Source organism: Lepus europaeus, chromosome 4, assembly GCF_033115175.1.
Source record: "Lepus europaeus isolate LE1 chromosome 4, mLepTim1.pri, whole genome shotgun sequence".
Taxonomy (NCBI): Eukaryota; Metazoa; Chordata; class Mammalia; order Lagomorpha; family Leporidae; genus Lepus; species Lepus europaeus.
Window position 1 is genome coordinate 19,480,479 of NC_084830.1, and position 19,789 is coordinate 19,500,267.

At 54.2% G+C, this 19,789-nt stretch overlaps 1 protein-coding gene across 6 annotated transcripts in view; it reads left to right on the forward strand.

The window, feature by feature from the left end:
* The window catches only part of C4H8orf76 (chromosome 4 C8orf76 homolog), a 29,915-nt gene extending 14,867 nt beyond the window's left edge, over nt 1-15,048 (forward strand). For 4 of the 6 annotated variants that reach the window (XR_009865692.1, XR_009865694.1, XR_009865693.1 and 1 more), the window contains 3 exons: nt 1,986-2,118; nt 9,444-10,605; nt 13,179-15,048. Coding sequence is in view for 1 of the 6 variants with exons in the window: in XM_062188039.1 (XP_062044023.1) it covers nt 1,986-2,118; nt 9,444-9,653 (343 nt within the window). In the remaining 5 variants the exon portion in view is untranslated. Of the gene's footprint in view, nt 1-1,985; nt 2,119-9,443; nt 10,943-13,178 lie in introns of those variants that run through there. The other 2 variants (XR_009865690.1, XM_062188039.1) reach the window with 2 other exon arrangements.
* The last annotated feature ends 4,741 nt before the right edge of the window (nt 15,049-19,789 follow it).

A 19,789-nucleotide genomic window follows, 5' to 3' on the forward strand; every position in this document is an offset into this window, starting at 1 on the left:
GCAAAGGCTGTAGAATAATCGGTGGGACGTGGGAAGGCCTGACCTAGAGCAGTGCAGTGGTAGTAAGACTGGAGAAAAGATGTCTGCAGGACGAAGCAGACGGGACCTGGTGGTCAGCTGGGTGTGGAGGGAGCTTGAGGGTTGGGAGAACAAGTCCTGACCACAGGTGGATGCAGGTGCTGTCCCCTGAGATGTGACACGTGGGAGCAGGGACGGAGCAGAGCAGGCGGAGGCTCGATGCACCGGGATTCACAGGTGCCTGGGGGATGCCAGGTCGAGCTTTTCTTCAGAAGTGGGCGTCGAGCTCAGCAAAGGGGCCCTCCTCCCTCAAGTCTGCCTTTGTCTGAGTCTGCTGCTTCTGCTGCGCCACACACCGCAGACCAGGTGACTTACAAAGAAAGGGGATTTATTTCTCATGGTTCTGGAGGCTGGGAGGCCAATATCCAGGTACCGACACCTGGGGAGAGCCTCGTGCTGTGTCGCCTCGTGGCTGGCATCATGTGGCGAGAGAGGAAATCAGCCTGTGCTTGTCCTTTTTTTCAGGAACCCACAGTGGCATTAGCCCCTGCCCGGGGATCGAGAGCTCGTGATCCGGCCCCTCTTTTTATTTTATTTATTTATTTTTTTGACAGGCAGAGTAGACAGAGAGAGACAGAGAGAAAGGTCTTCCTTTCCGTTGGTTCACTCCCCAGTGGCCGCTGCAGCCGGTGCCCCGCGCTAAACCGAAGCCAGGAGCCAGGTGCTTCTCCTGGTCTCCCATGCGGGTGTAGGGCCAAGCACTTGGGCCATCCTCCACTGCCTTCCCAGGCCACAGCAGAGAGCTGGCCTGGAAGAGGAGCAACCGGGACAGAATCCAGCGCCCCAACCGGGACTAGAACCTGGGGTGCCGACACCGCAGGCGGAGGATTAGCCTAGTGAGCCGCGGCGCCGGGCGATCCAGCCCCTCTTACTGCCATCACGGTGACAATTCCAACGTGTGGAGGGGACATTGAAACCATAGCAACATCTCTGCCCTTGGCCTGCAAAATCTTACTTGGGTTGGCCCTGCCTTTCCTTCCACCTCATTTACTCCATTTCTTCTCCCTGGCTGTGCTGCAGCCACAGTGGTCTTTGTGATTTCCAGACACATCAAGCTAGTTCTTTGTTGTCTCAAGGCCTCCTTCCTCCCGGCCAAGCGCTTTCTCTCAGATTCTCTCGGCTGGCTCCTCAGCAGTTAGGTCTTTGCCTCAGCGGTATCTCAGGAAAGTCTGTCTGTGCAGCCTCACCCTGCCTGGGGTTTTTCCCTGGTACTGCTACTACCTGGAGTTACAGACTCGCATTCTCTCTCCTTCCACCCCATGGGGCAGGCACGTGTACGGCTTGCTCAGCATTATCTTTATCTCTCAGGGTCTAGAGCAGACCAGGAAATGAGTGACCCCGAGGCCTGAGTGCTTCTGGTGCTGCATTTGGGACCAGTGAAGCTTGAGGAAAATTGGGAAAATCTGCACGCGCACTGAGTGAGGAGGAGCAGGAGAGGAGCCCGGGTCGTGATCCTGATGGTGAGGTCAGAGGTCAGGCAGTTGCAGGGTGCTCACGTGGTTTGGCCTCTCTGGGAACATGTGTGTGTCCTGGTGAATCTAGCAAGACCTTGAAGTCACGTTGCCACAGGATCAGGGAGACAGTGGCCACGGAGCAGGTCCCAAACGCTGTGTGGAGGGAGTCTGCTTGGGAGGCTTGTCCAGTTACTTGTGCTTTCAATCAGAGAAGCTCCTTTGAGGTGGTGTTCCCTAAAGACTTCTAGAGGAGGTTGTGGTCTGTTTCAGGGACGCTGGCTCTCCGCTGTAAAGCTGGGTGGTGTGTTCAGAGGAGGAAGCTCCAGGGAGTCACTTGGGGCCTGTGAGGGCGGCCCGGTAGCACGTCACCCGGCTACCACCTGGGCTCTGTACAGCATTTCCTCGCAGCTTTCCTCTGTGCTGAGCCTACACATGGCGACTCTGGTTTTCCAGGCTTTTGCTTCAACTCACCCAGTCGCAGCAAACATCGTTTGCTTTGGAGAAGAACTTAAGGACGCAGCAGGAAATCGAAGACAGAGTGAAAGGGTTTGGCTTCAAAGAAGACACGTTGCTGTTGATAGCTGAGGTGAGTGTCTCCTGTGGAGTTGATGTGGAAGAAAGCATCCTCGCTATTTTTGCTGGCTCCGATACCATTTTGTGAGAAACAGGGCCAAGTCTCCTCTGCTGAGGAGCTCCTGTCTCCCGCCTGTGTGCCTTTTGATCACGCCTCGCCGGGGCGGCCTCTGGTCCTTGCCCTGCGGCGCTCTGGGCTCCAGGGCCTGTGCTTTGTGTACTTGGAGGTGCTTGTTGGCAAGTGCCTGTTTGTACATAATGAATGCCTGCCCACGGTTTGTCTCAGTGCTGGATAAACAAAAGAATTCTTGCTCACGTTTGTGGCAGGCTTCTGTAATTTTCCCCCCATTTGTCCTCGGTGTAGCCCTTCCTCCACCCTGTCTCTCCTCGCATGGTTGCAGGGACAGTCAGATGTCATTTAAAAATCCTGTTGCTTCTCTCTCTTTAAAAAATTGGATTTTTGTAAAACGTATTGTTAGAATTTTCTTTTTCTTTTTCTTTCTTTTCTTTTTTTTTAACAGGCAGAGTTAGACAGAGACAGAGAGAAAGGTTCACCCCCCCAAATAGCTGCCACAGCCAGCATGCTGCACTGGTCTCCCACGCGGGTGCAGGGCCTGAGCACTTGGGCCATCCTCCACTGCCTTCCTGGGCCACAGCAGAGAGCTGGCCTGGAAGAGGAGCAGCCGGGACTAGAACCCGGCGCCCATATAGGATGCTGGCGCCACAGGTGGAGGATTAACCAAGTGAGCCATGGCGCCAGCCCCTTCTTTTTCTGTTTTAAAGAGATTTATTTGGGGGAAAAGACAGAGAAAGAGACCTTTCATCTGCTGGTTGACTCTTCAAGTGGCCACAATGGATGGGGCTTGGCTGGGGCAAAGCCAGCAGCCTGAAACACCATCAGGTCCTACAGAGGTGGTGGGGACCAAAGTATTTTGGCCATCTTCCACTGCCTTCCCAGGTGCCTTAGCAGGGAACTGGATCAGAAGTGGAGCAGGGACTAGTGCTGTGGTGTAGCGTGTAAAGTGGCCACCAGCAGTGCCGGCATCCCATATGGGCAACGGTTCAAGACCCAACTGCTCCACTTCTGATTCAGCTCTCTGCAGTGGCCTGGGAGAGCAATAGAATCCCGTTTGTTTTCCTTTATCTTCCTGTAATGTGTGACTGCTGACCGCTCACTCCGTTCCCTCTTCCCTTCAGTTCTGCCTTCTCCTGCATTGCTTGCCTTACCTCTGCCTCTCGGGACTGCACTGGTTTCCTCCTGTCATAGTAGTGGCATCCCCTCGGTCTCACCTCGGCCCTCTCTCCTCCATCTCTGTCTCCCACAGCAGTCACAACCACACCCACAGTTGCAGTCATCCGCTGTGGGTTGGTTACTCCCCAGTCTGCACCTCTGGTCTGTCCCCTGAAACACTTGTCTCCCTGCTGGGTGGTTAATATAGGGTAGTCATTGATTTTTCTCTTTATTTCAATTACAAAATGTCTTAGGTGGGACTAGGCAGTCTTTCAGTTCCCCTCAGTGCTAGCGTGCTGGAGTAGCTACTTGGCCGTCAGTAGATAGTTGTTGGGAGGAAGCAGAGAGGCGTTGGGAAGAACCATCTCTGTACCACACTTAGTTTTTCCACTTGGCATTGTCAGCTTTTCATTACTAGGATGAAACACGGACAGGCTGCTTAGGAAGGAGAGAGGTCTATTTTGGACTGTGGCTTTGGAGATAACAGTCTCAGATCAGGTGGGCACCCACGGTTTCTGCCTTGGTGAGACTTTCCTGTTGGCAGATTCCCGAAGTGGTGCAGAGAGTGTCATGCCGAGAGGGAGCAAGTGTCCATCTGTGTCCAGGTGATGTCTTAATTAGCAGGGCCCCTGCCCTAGTGGCCCAGTCAAATCAAATCAAGCTGTCTCGAAAAGGTTCCATCTTCCATCATGATCTGATTAGCTTCCACCTTCTTGGTGGCACTAGCATGAGAGTTGGGGACTAAACCCTTATTTTTTAATTTTGTGTAAAGATTTTATTTATTTGAGATGTATACCAAAGTACAGAAAGAGAGAGAGAGGCCAAGAGGCCTTCCATCCAGTGGTTCATTCCCCAAATGGTCAGAACAGCCAGAGCAGGGCCAATCTGAAGCCAGGTGCCAGGAGCTTCTCCTGGGTCTCCCACACGGGTGCAGGGGCACAAGTGCCTGGGCCATTTTCTACTGCTTTCCTAGGCTATAGTATGAGCTAGATTGGTAGAGGAGCAGCCGGAACTAGAACCAGCGCCCATATGGGATGCCAGCACCACAGATGGAGGCTTAGCATACTACGCCACAGCAGCAGCGCCAGGGACCAAACCTGTAACCCATGGGCCTTTGGGGGACAGACAGCATCCAAACTAACATCTCAGTCCTGGTGGGCTCTAATTCTTCTGCCACACCCAGAGCTGCTCTAGCTTTGGGTCTCCTGCACTCCAGGCTCACCCAGCCTGGCTGCAAGTGCACACTTCCTTCACAGCCGATCTCGCCTTTTTCTCTCACTGCCAACACCTAGTCCTTAGCAGCTCTGCCCTGACTCATACAGTCACCTTTTGGCTTGGCTCCCCTTGGTTTTTCCTCAGATCTGTCTTGAACTGCTGCTGGATTAATTTTAAAACTTTACTTTGCCTGTTACCCTAAAAACTGAAATGAGAGGGAGCCAGAATTGTGGGTTAGTGAGTGAAGCCTCCGCCTGCGGAGCTGGCATCCCTTGTGAGCACCAGTTTGTGTCCCAGCTGCTCCACTTCCGATCCAGCTCTCTGCTAATTCGTCTGGGAAAGCAGTGCAGGATGGCCCAAGTGCTTGGGCCTCTGCACCCACATGGAAGACCAGAAGAGGCTCCTGGCTCCTGGCTTCGGATTGGCCCAGCTCTGGCTATTGGTGGCCATCTGGGGAGTGAACCAGTGGATGGAACACCTCTCTCTCTCTCTCTCTCTTTCTGTGGCTATGGCTTTCAAGTGAATAAATAAATATTTTTTTAAAAAAAATCGATACATATATATGTATGTGTGTATACACACACACACAGCGTAACATAATAGTGCATATTGAAAGAGAAGAACTGAAACAAGTCAGCATTATCTCTGAGGTCACATGTGCCCCAGGCTCTGTAGTATGATGCCTGAGGCCCTCCCATAATTCCTTAGGCAAGTCTTTTGCTCCTACAGGCTAATCTGCCCGTGTCTAACAGACTTATCCTGGGCCCTCCTAATTCCATCCTCAAGGACCCAGCTGCAGTCGTTCTCTGGAACGCCCAGTCTCGGTGACTTCTCCTTCCTCTGAGCTCAGAGAGTCACACTGCTGGCGTGGATAACTCCTGGGCCCTGTGGAGGTAGACACATTATCTTTTCAACAGTATTTTAGGTTCCTCATAAGTGAGGCCATCTCTCCCTCTCTTTCTCCGTCTCTCCCTCTCTTTCTCCGTCTCTCCCTCTCTTTCTCTGTCTCTCTCTCTTTTTTTTTAAACATTTATTTATTTATTTGAAAGGCAGGGTTACAGACAGACAGCAAGGAAGAGACAAGGAGAGCGAGATAGTGTATCCGCAGGTTCACCCCCCAAATGGCCACAGCGGCTGGAGCTTCATCCACGTGGGTGCAGGAGCCCAAGGATGTGGGCCGTCTTTTGCTGCCTTCCCAGGCACAGCTGCAGGGAGCTGGATCAGAAGGGGAACAGCTGGGTCTCAGGCTGATGCCCATATGGGATTCAGGCATCTCAGGCAGTGACTTTACCCGGCCCCTGAGGCCGTCTGTTAAGCATCCTCCACCGTCCTCTATAAATCTGCTTGAGCAGAGTGGTGGCTTCCTACCTAGACAACACAGGTGATTCACCGTGGAGCTTTTCAAATAGACGAATACTGCGCCCTCACTCAGACAGATCACTTTGTTCTCATTTTGTACGTGTGATATGAACATAACCGCATATCCTTAAATAATCTGATTGCATACTTCTTCTTTATAGGTCCTTTACCTGACCCAAATAGGTTCATACGTTCTGTTTTTGATTCTTCTGCCTTTTTCGCAGCTCTTTTCTGTCCCATAGTTCCTCTTTCTCTCTCCTTATTTTTTTTAACTCTGATTATATACAAGAATAACATTCTTTGCTATCTTCATCACTGTGACATATTTGGCCTTTTGTGTCTGTCTTATTTGACTTCAATGTTTTTAGGGTTCATCTATATTGTTTTATCAAAACCTCGTTCCTGGGGCTGGTGCTGTGGTGTAGCAGGTAAAGCCGGCGCCTGCAGTGCTGGCATTCCATATGGGTGCCAGTTCGAGTCCCAGCCACTCTACTTCTGATCCAGAGCTTTTGCTATAGCCTAGGTAAGCAGTACAAGATGGCCCACGTCCTTGGGCCCCTGCTCCTAAGTGGGAGACCCAGAAGAAGCTCCTGGCTCCTGGCTCCTGGCTTCAGATCGGCGCAGCTCTGGCTGTTGTAGCCAATTGGGGAGTGAACCAGCAGATGGAAGACCTCTCTCTGTCTCTGTCTCTCTCTTTGTAACTCTGCCTTTCAAATAAATAAATAAATCTTTAAAAAAAAACCTCATTCCTTCTTCCTTCTTATAAGATAATATTCATATATACACACACACACACACACACACCACATTTTGTTTTCCTCTGTTGATGGACCCTTTAGTCGTTTCTATCTTTTAAATGTTGTGAATAGTGCTGGCATGAACATTAGCGTACATGTATGTTTGAGTCTCTGTTTTTTGTGTGTATTTTTTAAAGGTTTATTTATTTATTTGAAAGGCAGAGTTAAAGAGAGGCAGAGAGAGAGAGAGAGAGAGAGAGGTATTCCATCTGCTGATTCACTCCCCAAATGGCTACAATGGCCGGAGCTGAGCCGATCCAAAGCCAGGAGCCTGGAGCTTCTTTTGGGTATCCCACATGGGTGCAGGGACCATCCTCTACTGCTCTCCCAGGCCATAGCAGAGAGCTGGATTGGAAGTGGAGCAGCTGGGACCTGAACCAGTGCCCATATGGGATGCCAGCACTGCAGGTGATGGCTTTACCCACTATGCCACAGCGCCAGCCCCTGGTGTGTATTTTTTTAAGATGTTTGTTTATTTGAAATGCAGTTCCATCTGCTGGTTCACTCCCCAAGTGGCTGCAACTGCCAGGGCTGAACCAGGCCAAATCCAGAAGCCAGGACCTCCATCTGGTTCTCCCACATGGGTGGCAAGGGCCCAAGTACTTGGCCTATCTTCTACTGTTTTCCCAGGTGTGTTAACAGGGAGCTGATTTGGGAGCTGAGCAGCTGGGAATCGAACATTCAAACCAGCACTCTAGTATGGGATGCTGGTGTCACAAGCAGTGACAACACACTACACCATAACACCAACCCCTGAGTCCCTGTTTTTAATTCTTCTGTGTATTCATCTAAGAACCTAAGGGCAGCTCTAACTTTTCTAGGAACAGAGGCTGCTGTGGTGGTGCAGTGGGTTAAGCCATGCTTATGTCACCAGCATCCCAAATGAGTGTAGGTTCAAGTCCTGGTTGTTCCACTTCTGATCCAACTTCTTTTTAATGAGCTTGGGAAAGCAGCAGGTGATGGCCCAAGTACTTGTGCCCCTGCCACTCACAGGGGAGACCCAGGTGGAATTCCAGGCTCCTGGCTTCAGCCTTGTACGGATATGGCTGTTGTGACCATTTAGGGAGTTAACCAGTTATTTCTCTCTTTCCCTCCCTTCCTCCTTCTTCCCTCCCTACCTACTTCCCTCCCTCTCACTCACTTTCTCTCTCTCTCTCTCTCTCTCTCTCTTATCCCCCATTCCTGCTGGATGCTATGAAGGGACTCTGGAATTTACCTGTAGTTCAGTGTGGTTACCAAAGGTGGGGCTTAGCGCTCAGTGGGTTCAGGTACAAGCTCTCTAATCCTAACTTGGTCATTCTTACTAAGGAGAAACTAACCTGGAATCCGAGGCTGCATTCATACAGGCCTGGTTCTGGCCAGTAGGGGGCAGCATTGGGCCTTCGTTGGTGAATGTCCGGGCGATTGCTCTGGCTATAGTGGGGTTGGAGCGTCTTTCTGGGTTTAGTAAAGGGTGGGCCCAGCTACTTGCCTGTTAGTTATTTGCTGCCTTTGACTTTGGAGAGCTTCTGGGAGACAGAGCCTGTGCCCCGCACACAGCTGTCTTGAGTCTGCCTGGGCTCTTCCCTGACCGCTTCAGCCTCATGTGAGGAGAGAAACTCACTGGCAGGTGCACTCCTGCCAGCGGAACCGTGCATGGCACTCCTGGGAGGCTGGGCAGCTCTGACATGCCTGAGGACCCCAGTGATTCTCACTCAGGGAGGGTGAGGGTACAGATGTAATCCATGTCATGTTACATGCTGGGGTACTTCAGAAGGTCTGGAAAATAGTTAAGATAAGTTTATTTTGGTGTAAAAAATGTTAGAATCCACACATAGTTTCTTATATGCATTTTCCATGAGTTTTTTTTTTAAGGCATCCTGTATATAATTTCAGAATTTTTGGTGCCAAAGTAAACTTCTAATTCCATTTCCCATGAACTTTTTGAGGTATTCTCTCAGTCTTTGGATAGCTACTTCTTTCCATCCACTGGTTCACTTCCCATATGGCCACAATGGCCAGAGCTGTGATGTTCTAAAGCCAGGAGCCAGAAGTGTCCTGTAGGTCTCCCATGCAGGTGCAGAGGCCCAAGCACTTGGGCTGTTGTCCACTGCTTTCCCAGGCCATAGCAGAGAGCTGGATCAGAAGTAGAGCAGCCGGGTCTCAAATAGGCACCCATATGGGATACCGGCACTGCAGTTGGTGTCTTTACCCGTTATGCCACAGCGCTGGCCCCTGGATGACTACTTCTGGATAAGTGTCTTTTTAGTATATTGAAAATGCCTGGCTGCTTGGGGCTGGCGCTGTGGCACAGTGGGTTAAAGCCTCAGCCTGCAGCACTGGCATCCCATACGGGCGCCATTTCGAGTCCCGGCTACTCCTCTTCCGATCCAGCTCTCTGCTAGGGCCTGGGAAAGCAGTGGAAGATGGCCCAAGTCCTTGGACCCCTGCACCCCTGTGGGAGACCGGAAGAAGCTCCTGGGTCGTGGCTTCAGATCGCCTCAGCTCTGGCTGTTGTGGTCATTTGGGGAGTGAACCAGTGGAATGGAAGAGCCTCCCCGCCAGCTCTACCTCACTCTGTAACTCTGTATTTCAAGTAAATAAAATAAATCTTTAAAGAGAAAAGAAAAGAAAATGCCTGGCGGCCAAGTATGTGTCGTCTTTGGTGTGAAAGGCTTTACGATGGATGAGCAGAGCCGTCTTCCCTTCCACAGCTGCTGACTGTTTTCCTGGGACGGTTTTGTTCTCCTGCTGCAGGTTATGGGAGAAGATATCGTCCCAGAAAAAATAAAGGACGAGGTTCATTCCGAGGTGAAGAGTGTTGGGCACGCGGCCCTGGCTGCCTTGGTGACGGCCTCCTCCCAAGAATTCGAAGACAGATGGTTCAGAAGGATCAGAGACCACTTCTGGCCCTTTGGAAACCAGCTCGGCTCACAGACGCACGTCCTGGCTTCGTGCTCCTGCTGAGAAAGAAATGGGAAAATGTCTCGTACTGGGTCGGTTGTCCTTGTTTGCTTCAGTCGGGATCCACTGGTGCTCGTGGAATACAGGGGATTTAAAATGATTTGTACTTTAGAAAAATGGCTTCTCGGGTGATTTCTGCTATACTCGGTTTCTTTATCGTTTTCCTTTTAGGGTTGTCCTGTTCTGACAAGTACTGCAGCTTCCACCTGCTACCCCTCAGCAGATCGCTTTGGGAAAGTCTGAAAGGGCACTGAGCTTTTGTGGTCTTTTAAGACACTTGCTGTCCTGCAGCCAGCAGTGTGGGAATCCACATGGCTTGGAGAAGTTCCTCAGGGAGGACCTAGAAAGTTGTCTAAGAGTGTGTCGGGACTACAAGGAGACTGAGGTTTTGCCTCCTAGGAAGCTGACAAGTCGGCCTGCCAGTTTCCTGTGCGCTGGCAGAAGACAGCAGGCGTCTGCGTCAGAGACGGCGGATTCTATTGCTCAGGCCCAGCAGCCCGTATCAGCGGCTCCTGCTCCCAGGTCCCGGGAGGTGGGCACGTCGGGGTGCAAAGGAGTGCTTGCTGTCCCATGCAGCGGACACGCTTTGCCGCCTCTGTGATGTGGGTGCCGTGGGCCACGTTCCAGGAGCGGAACCCTAACTTTAGGAAACCCAAGTCTTTTTTGGAAAAAAAAAAAAGATTAATTTATTTTAAAAAGTTACAGAGAAAAGAGGAAGAGACATACACACAGAGAGAAAGTTTCTATCCGCTGGTTCACTCCCCCAAATGGCTGTGATGGCCAGGGCTGGGCCAGGCCAAAGCCAGGAGCCTGGAACTCCATCCGGATGTCCCACATGAGTGGCAGTGGAAGTGGAGCGCCCAGGACTCGAACCAGTGCTCATATTCTGGTGTTACAGGGGCGGCTTAACCTGCTGTGCCACAATGCCAGCCCCCCGAATCTTTTACAATGGCTGGTAAGCATGCTGGCCCTTTGCTGTTGGGGGTGGGGTACTGTCTCCCTTATTTTTTGGAAAAAGTTCCTATTTATTTGAGGGAGAAACAAAGCTTTCATTTGCTTGTTCACTGCCCAGATGCCAGCAGTAGCCCCTGGATGGGGCTGAAGCCAGGAGCCAGAAATGCAGTCCAGGTTTCTCATGTGGGTGGCAGAACTCAACTACCTGAGCCGCTGCCTCCCCAGGGTCTCCGTTAGCAGAGAGCTGGAGTCAGGAGCTGGAGGTCGTATGGAAGCCAGGGGCTCCTATGTGGATCGTGGGCGTCTTAACCATTAGGACACACACCGGCCCCGTGATCTCCTTTTTTTTTTTTTTTTTGGCAGGCAGGGCGGACAGTGAGAGAGAGAGAGACAGAGAGAAAGGTCTTCCTTTGCCGTTGGTTCACTCTCCAATGGCCGCCGCGGCCGGCGTGTCTCGCTGATCCGAAGCCAGGAGCCAGGTGCTTATCCTGGTCTCCCATGGGGTGCAGGGCCCAAGCACTTGGGCCATCCTCCACTGCACTCCCGGGCCACAGCAGAGAGCTGGCCTGGAAGAGGGGCAACCGGGACAGAATCCGGCGCCCCGATCAGGACTAGAACCCGATGTGCCGGCGCCGCAAGGCGGAGGATTAGCCTGTTGAGCCACGGCACCAGCCCCGTGATCTCCTTTTTAAGGCTGTTTGCCATCCCCACGTAGCTGAGAAGAGAGTCTGGAACGGAGAGCATCGGGTGCCTTGCTCTCAGGACACACAGGCCCAGAGACCCAGGAGCACCGTAATTGACACGCGTCGCCGTCAGTCTCTGACACTGTCTCCAATTACACAAGGCCATTGCCGTACTCTGATTTATCTGGCACATGACAGCTTGCCCTCTTTTTGTAAAGGTTTATTTTATGTCTTAGAGAGGGGGGTAGATAGATCTCCATTTGCTGGTTCACTCCCCAAATGGCCACAATGTCCAGGGCTGGGCCAGGCTGAAGCCAGGAGCTTCATCTAGGTCTCCACATGGATGCAGGGGCCCAGGGACCCTGGTCACCCTCTGCTGCTTTCCCAGGTGCGTTAGCAGAGAGATGAATGGGAAGTGGAGCAGCAGGGACATGAACCAGCGCCCATATGGGATGCTGGCATTGTAAGTGGCAGCTTAACCCACTATGCTACAACACCGGCCCTAAGAATTCTCTTATAAAAATAATTTAATGACACATCAAGAACCCCATCAGTTGCCCTCCTGTATAGTTTTTTATATTTGAAAGAGTGATAAGCAGACGAGACAGGTCTTCCATGCACTGATTCACTCCCCAAATAGCCAAGATGGCCTGGCTGAAGCCAGAGCCAGGAACTCCATCCAGATATTGCACGTGGGTGTCAGGGGCCTGAGTACTTGGGGCATCTGTGACTTTGGCGGGTGCATTCGTAGGGAGCTGGATCAGAAGAAGAGCAGCCTGGACTGGAACCAGTGCTCTTGTGGAACGCAGGCGTCGCAGACGATGGCCTAACCTGCTGCTGCACCACAGTGCTGGCCCCTACATAGTTCTTAGTTCATCTTTCTCAGCAGAGGGAAGGGAATTTGAGCCCTGGGCAAAAATGTGACGTCCTCAGGATTGCCCTTCCACACTCGTGCTCACTGCCGTCACCCTTCTCCAAACTGGCACGGGTGGGATTGGGTTTCTACTTTGACTACTCTTGTACTGAGTCTGAGCACGACCAGCGATCGCCAGTTTGGTCTTTCATCTCTAGTGTGAAAAGATTCTGTGTGGGCCGGCGCCATGGCTTAACAGGCTAATCCTCCGCCTTGCGGCGCTGGCACACTGGGTTCTAGTTCCGGTTGGGGCGCCGGATTCTGTCCTGGTTGCCCCTCTTCCAGGCCAGCTCTCTGCTATGGCCCGGAAAGGCAGTGGAGGATGGCCCAAGTGCTTGGGCCCTGCACCCGCATGGGAGACCAGGAGAAGCACCTGGTTCCTGGCTTCGGATCAGCACAATGCACCGGCCGCAGCGGCCATTGGAGGGTGAACCAACGGCAAAAAGGAAGACCTTTCTCTCTGTCTCTCTCTCTCTCACTATCCACTCTGCCTGTCAAAAAAATTAAAAAATTAAAAAAATTCTGTGTGATGAGTAGACGTTTCAATTTTAGGGACCACTGGACATGAAAGCCCTTCAAGTGCCCATTGCCTTCCGCCCATTCAGTCAACGACCATTGTTTACTGAGCTCCTGTTATGTGCCAGGCTCCAAGTGGCTGCTGTGTGGGCTTGTGGTCTAGCTGTGGATTGCCTTTCCTGGTACGGCTCCGGCCACCTGGAGCGCCCTACCTCACTAACCCTTGCCTCTGTGCACACACCCAGGCTTGGAACTGGAGACCGCTCTACCCGTCATGCTCATCTTTCAGGTGGCACCTGATTTTGCTCCCTGGAAGTTTTCCTGGCCCAGGCAGGGTTAGTTTGCCCTCTTTGGGGCTCCCTTTTCCTGATTGCCCCGCTGACCTTGTTGCTCTGTGTTGTTGCATCTTTGCTTATTTTCCATGATGGATTCTGAATTTTGCAAATTTTTATAACTTGCCAGGGACTCCAACTGTTGTGTTTGTATCCCAAGGCAAGATACACGGCATCTCACTAAATTGTTGAACAGAATCGTTGAATTAATAGGCCAGCGTCTTCCTTTGTGTGAAAGGCTGATGCCCACAGAGGTGACACCACGTGGAGGCAGTCCAGCGTCCTGCCTGTTGCCCTCTGTGTGCGAACTTCTTCCTCCTGCTCATCTAGGCGGCCTAGAAAGGCCCCCGGTTCTCCCCCTCCTCTCACCTTCTGGCCTCCATCCCAGCCCCCTGGACAACTTCGCCCATGGCTTGAGCTTTTAGCCCTCTGGCTTGCCTCCCAGGCCCAGCATCCACACCAAGCTGAGTGTCTGTGTGCTGTGTGGGATCCTGATCATGACTCACCTTTGGCAGCAGCGTGTTGGAGCGAGTGTGAGCTGCCTCCTGCCCCCTGACCCCTGGGCTGCGGCGAAGGCTGGGAAGGGCACCTGGAACGCAGCTCCGCTGTGTGTCATCACACGGAAGTCGTCATGGCCACGTCCAGCACCGATGGTGAAGGAAATTGAGCAACAATGATGACATGCTAAAGAAGATTCCTCGGGCTGCCCGTTCAGACACCACCAGCATCCTGTTGGCGAGTGAGTCACCCAGGAGGCGAGCAGAGATGTGAGTGCACCCCAGCCGGGCGCGTGGGACACAAGGGCAGGTCCTTGCTCCATGCGCCCAAAACCCTCGTCAGTGTTTGCTCCCAAGGGGGCTCTGTGCTGGGGATTTGTGGTGGGAGCCTTGTCCCTTCAGTGCTGACACCCTACAGTCTTCACTCTGGAGCCAGAGCGTTCTTACAGAGGTGGCCCCACGGTCCTCCATGAGGCCTGGCCCTGGCCCCCATCCCAGGCTCTCTGCTGCTCCAGCTTCTCCCATGCCTCCAGCCTCCCGCTCTGTGAGCCCTTTGTCTGGTTGGTTACCTCTGCTTGGAACATCCCCCCTGCAGTCCCCTCCCCTTGCCATAAACTTCCTTCTGCAGCCGTCAGCCCCAAGGTCACCCTCATTCCCGGACTCGCTCAGGTTCCCCTCCAAGTGCAACACTGACCTGCGCTTGTTTTTCCGGAGTGCTTATTGGAATTATAGTGAAGTCACTGTATGATTCCTCCCTGCAAGGTCAGCAGCCCTGGGACTGCCTCTCTGGTTTGCCCTTTTATGGTGGAGCTCAGCGTTGTGAACATGCCCTGACTTCTGATGCTGCTGCCTTCCTGGGGCTCCAGGCCATCCCTGCAGCCCACTGCCAGCGCCAGACACACCTTCGCCCGCCTGTGCAGTGCCGGGTTTGCTTTAAGAGGACATTGGGTAAAAACCTCTCCAAGGGGCTAGCATTGTGGTGCAGAGGGTTAAGCTGCCGCCTGCAGTGCTGGCATCCCATAATGAGTGCTGGTTGGAGTCCTGGCTGCTCTACATCCTAGCCTCCCTGCTAATGCGTCTGGGAAAGCTGCGGAAAATGGCCCAAGGCCTTGGGCCCCTGCCACCCATGGAGGAGACCTGGATGGAGTTCTGGGCTCCCGGTTTTGGCTTGGCCATTGTGGCCATTTAGACAGTGAGCTAGTGGATGGAAGATCCCTGTCTCTCTCTCTCTCTTTGTAACTCTGCCTTTCAAGTAAATAAATAAATCTTAAAAAAAAACTTCTCCAAGATGAATCCAAAGCCCCCATTTACAAAATGATTAAATAGCAGTTCTCTAGCACTTCTGAAATGTGACCCGTAAAAGTAGCTTACACCCCATTTCCAGGGTCTTAAGCAAGCAAGCCTACCAAGTGCGTATGGGTCAGCTTTTGTGTCTACGGCTGAGCACCTGAGACAAGCCACTTCTGAAGGAAGGGGGTGGCGTGGGGCTCACAGTTCGGAAGGTGCATGGTGGTGGGGTGTGTGCAAGGAGAGCCGGGAAGCAGAAACAGGCTGAGCCCCGCTCGGCTTTTATAACCAGCCCTCTCTCCAGAGCCCCCTTAAGGGCCCACCCCACCCCACCCCACCCACATTGACTTTACAAGCTCCCACCAGGCCACCTCCCAGCAACTTCCGACTTTGGGGTTTAACCCTCTGCATGGGGCTGGGGACCACTGCCCGTTCTGGCCTTTGCACAGGAGTGGAAGAGTCCACAGAACCGGAGCTCTGGTGGTGCGGCTGCACGCACTGTCACTTTCTCCATGCCTGGCCTGTCCCGTGCGAAGCCAGGCCTTCGGTAAGTGTTTGGGACCCGGCCCAAGCATCTGCTGCACAGCCAGAAGCTGAAATGAATGTCCCCTGAGCCCAGAAACGACAGGCCGAAGGGTGGGGCTCCAGTTCTGTCCACCAGGAGAGGAGAGGAGAGGCGTTCATCTCCCTGTATCTGTTGGGCTTGTGTCTGTTCAGCTTCTGAGCTGGTTCTCTGGGAACCGCAGTCTCACCCCAGGGGCGGGCACGTGGTCATCACTCCTGCACTCAGTGACCCTAAATGACCGAGGTCCAGTGGTCCAGTCCTCTCCTGGCTCTGAACCTCGCAGGCTCTAAGGGGAGGTGGCTGTGCTGCAGGCCGAGCAGACTGCAGAGGGAGGAGGCAGGAGGTGCCTGGAAGGGGCTCGGCGATGGTTCTCTGCTGTGCTCCGTCCTGACTCGGGGCCTCCCTGTGTCCACACGGACCCTGGAGTGAACAGTGACTGCTCCTCCACCCCCCCCCCCCCAGAGATGTCCATGTCCCAGGGTCCTCACCCCAGGAAGCTCTGAGCACACTAGGTTACGTGGCAGAGGGGAACTAGGGTGTTAACCAGCGGGCTTCAGAGGGATTAGCAGGATTATCCATTCAGGCCCAGGGCGGTCACCAGGATGTTTAAAAAAGGAAGAGAGAGGCAGATGGACTGAGTCAGGCAGACGCTAGGTTGCTAGCTTCAATGATGGAGAACGGAAATTCAGTCACCTGCAGAAGCAAAAGAAAACAAGGAAATATATTCTCTCCTGGGGTGTCCAGGAAGGAAGCCAGCCCTGCCAACACCTCAACTTCAGTTTTTACTTTATTATTTTTTAACATTTATTTATTTAAAAGTCAGAGTTACAGAGAGGGAGAGAGAGATCTTCCATCCACTGGTTCACTCCCCAAATGGCCGCAACAGCTGGGGCTGGGCCAGGCCAAAGCCAGGAGCTTCCTCTGGGTCTCCCATATGGGTACAGAGTTGGGCCATCTTCTGCTTTCCCAGGTGTGTTAGCAGGGAGCTGGATTGGAAATGGAGCAGCTGGGACTCGAACCGGTGCCCATATAAGAAGCTAGTGCTGCAGACTCCCGTGTGGGTGGCAGAGACCCAGTGTCCTAACCCCCAGGACCTCTGAGCACACCAGGTTATGTGGGCCATCTTCTGCTGCTTTCCCAGGAAGTTAGCAGGGGGCTGGATTGGAAGTGGAACAGCTGGGACTTGAGCTGGCGCACATATGGGATGCCGGTTGGTGTAGCGGCTTTACCCTCTGTGCCACAGCGCCGGCCTCGCACACCTGGATAGCTCAGGGAGATGTGTGTCAGAGTTGAGCCATAGGAATGTCAGCTGATGCGTATGCATGGATTTAAGGCACTGCGTCGTGGCCGTTGGCTACAGCAGCCACAGAAACGAGTGTGCCAAGGTCAAGGTCGCTGCAGTTGGCACCTCTCACCTGCGGCCCAAGAACCGTAATACGGAACACTTGAGGCCTTTCATCTTCTTTTAAGACAGTCCCTGTTGTCTCAGAAAGCTGTTTCTCTTGGAGATGACCCTCCTTCCTTTGTCTGTCCAGAGGGCGGCCTTGTGGGGCTTTGTCGGTGGCCACTTCCCAGGAGTGCGCTTCTCTGCTAGAGGCCATGTGATCAGAGCCGGGAAGGAGGGGCCGGCTGTGTTCGTCCATCTTCTGTTGCCAATAACAACGCAGACAGCGTCCGTTATAAAGACAGGAGGTTTATTTTCATTTGTGGTTCTGGCTCGAGGTGGAGGGGCTGCATGTGGTAATGACCTTGCTGGAAGAGTCCAGGTGCAGCACATCCCATGGCAAAGACAGGGTGCATACGAGACACCTGGCCAAGCTGGCTTTTGTAGCCCAGTCACTCTCCAGATTAACCCACCAAGAACTGTCATCACCTTGTAAAGGGGCCTTTAAAGATTATTTTTATTTGAAAGGCAGAATTAGAGAGGAAGAGACAGAGAGGTCTTCCATCCGCTGATTGACTCCCCAGATGGCCACAATGGCCAGGGCTGGGCCAGGCCAAAGCCAGGAGCCAGGTGCTTCTTCCAGGTCTCCCATGTGGGAGGCAGCTTGGACTATCTTCCGCTGCTTTCCCAGGCACATTAGCAAGGAGCTGGATCGGAATTGGAGCAGCCAGGAGACGAACCGGCACCCACATGGAACGCCAGCAGGTAGTGGCTTTACCCACTACGCCGTGGGGCCAGCCTGGCTCCAGGTCTTAACCTCTCACAAGAGGGACTCGATTTGAGCATGAGTTTCAGAGGGACAAGCCACAGCGTGGGAGAGTGCAGGGGTGCAGAGCCAGGGCCCTCTCACAAGGTTCAGGAGGAGGGCCATCCGAGCCGGGCCTTGCAGCAGGCTGGGTGGAGAAAGGCCTGGGAGCAGCAAGGGCCTGAAGGGCCGGGTTCCCTGGCATCAAGGGAAGTGGCAGGTGACAAGGCTGGGCCAGCGCCAAAGCAGAACACGGGTCAGCGCACGGCGAGAAGTCGGGCTTTACTCAGAGGGCGGGGCTGAGCCGGGAGGCCTTCCCACAGGGCAGGGGCTGGCCATGGCAAGGCTGGCTTCCTTTCGGAACAATTGCTGAGCTTTTGAGGCCTAGCATAGCCGCAGACAGGAGCACGAACACAGGGTGGGGGAGGGGAGGGCTGGGCAATGCCGTGGGGTCTGCGCCCCTCCAGCAGCCCCCGTCCCTGGGCCCTGTCCTCTTTCTGACCCACTCCACTCCTCCCGCCTGTCCGACGGGTGATTCCTTCCCACTTCCAGCTCCCAAGTCTCCCCTGAGGGCAGACCTCCTTTATGAGGGCCGGCATTGTGGCATAGTGGGTAAAGCCACCACCTGTGACACTGGCATCCCACGTGGGCGCTGGTTCATGGGGCTGCAGCCTGGGGCCGGCAGGCTCAGGGCCGAAGGCAGGAAAGAGTGGGTGTCCTGTTCAAAGGCCATCGGGCAGGAGGGATTCTCTTGCTTGGAGCACGGCGCTCTCTCTCTCTCCTGGCCGCCACTGCCTGGATGAGGCCTGGCTGGACAGGGAAGGGACGCGGCTTCACTCAGTCTGTGCAGCCAAATGGGAGCGGGATCCAGACCCCCCCACACACATGCCCTGAGAGTGACACCTGCCCAGCCTCAGGGCACCCACAGCCCAGGCAGTGACATGTGACATTGACCTCACGGGGCCACCTCCTGCACTCGGCACCCCGCACAGCTCCTTGGCATCCTGATCCCACGGCGTCCATATAAGAACAGGGAGTTGGGTCTTCAGGGAGACGCCAGGGACAGAGGGGTGACCACGTGCAGCGGCAGCAAGAAGGGCCTGCAGGCCCAGGAAAGAGGCCACAGGAGCTCCAGCTGCCGGCCTCTAAGGGACAGAAACAGTTCCTAAGCTGCCCGTGTGAGGTCTGCTCGGCCACTGCCGGACAGCACTGTCCTTCCACACAAGGAGCGCCCCGTGCATGCCCTCGGCCGGCTCCGTCCACCCCCTCCTCCTCCCTGGCCTCCAGGCCCCCTTGTTCCTCTACAGGCAGGGGAGGCTTGGCTGGTGCTTTTCAGCTAAGCCAGGGACGATGGGGCCCCAAGAGTCGGGGTGCTTCTCTGGCCAGCCTTTCTGGGGGAGCGCCAGGGATCTCTGTCCCCAAGCCTGGGACCCTGGCCTGCAAAGTGTCGGGTGAGGGGCCGAGCGAAGGCTCCAGGAAGAGGCTCTGGGAGCTGGCAGATTCCAGCCCGTGACGGCCCACAGCCCTGCAGGTGGGTCTTGGGGTCACGAAGGCCTGGAGTGGGGATGCAATTAGTGAAGCTCCAGGACACTGTCACGCTGTCTCTTTAATCCTCTCTGGTCCTTCTTGCTGGCTGCTCACAGCTGGGCCCTCCGGGCCGGCTTGGGAGACCTCTAGGGCGTGGAGGTGTGGCTAGGAGTTGAGCCGTGCCTGACCCCTGGGAGGCATCCACTTGCTGTTTTCACCTCTCCGAGTGCTCCGTGGCTGGGGTGATGAACCACACGTGGTCTCCTGGGGGAACTGGGCTGTGGTCGGGAGCCCAGGCTGCAGGTTGGAATCTGGCCTCACAAAGGAGTGGCCCAGCATCCAGCCAGTAGGTCCTGGAGGTTGGCTCAGTCAGGCGAAGCTGGAACATGGTGTAGGAAGAAACAACTCGCACATTGTAGTGACTTAAACAACGAAGGTTTATTTCTGGCTCAGTCCAAGGAGCCACTGCAGGGCGGTGGTGTGGGCCTGGGGCTTCTGCTCACTGGGGTCCCTTAGGAGCTCGGGAGGGCAGAGCAGGGCGTCCACTTCAGGCAGGGGGTGCTTCTATGCGGGCTCTGCTGGCCCCTGCCTAGAGTGCCCCTCCCCACTTCTGCTCACCCCACCGACCACAGCCAATCACCCTCACCTCCCAGTGGGTGCCCCGAAGAGGCCATCG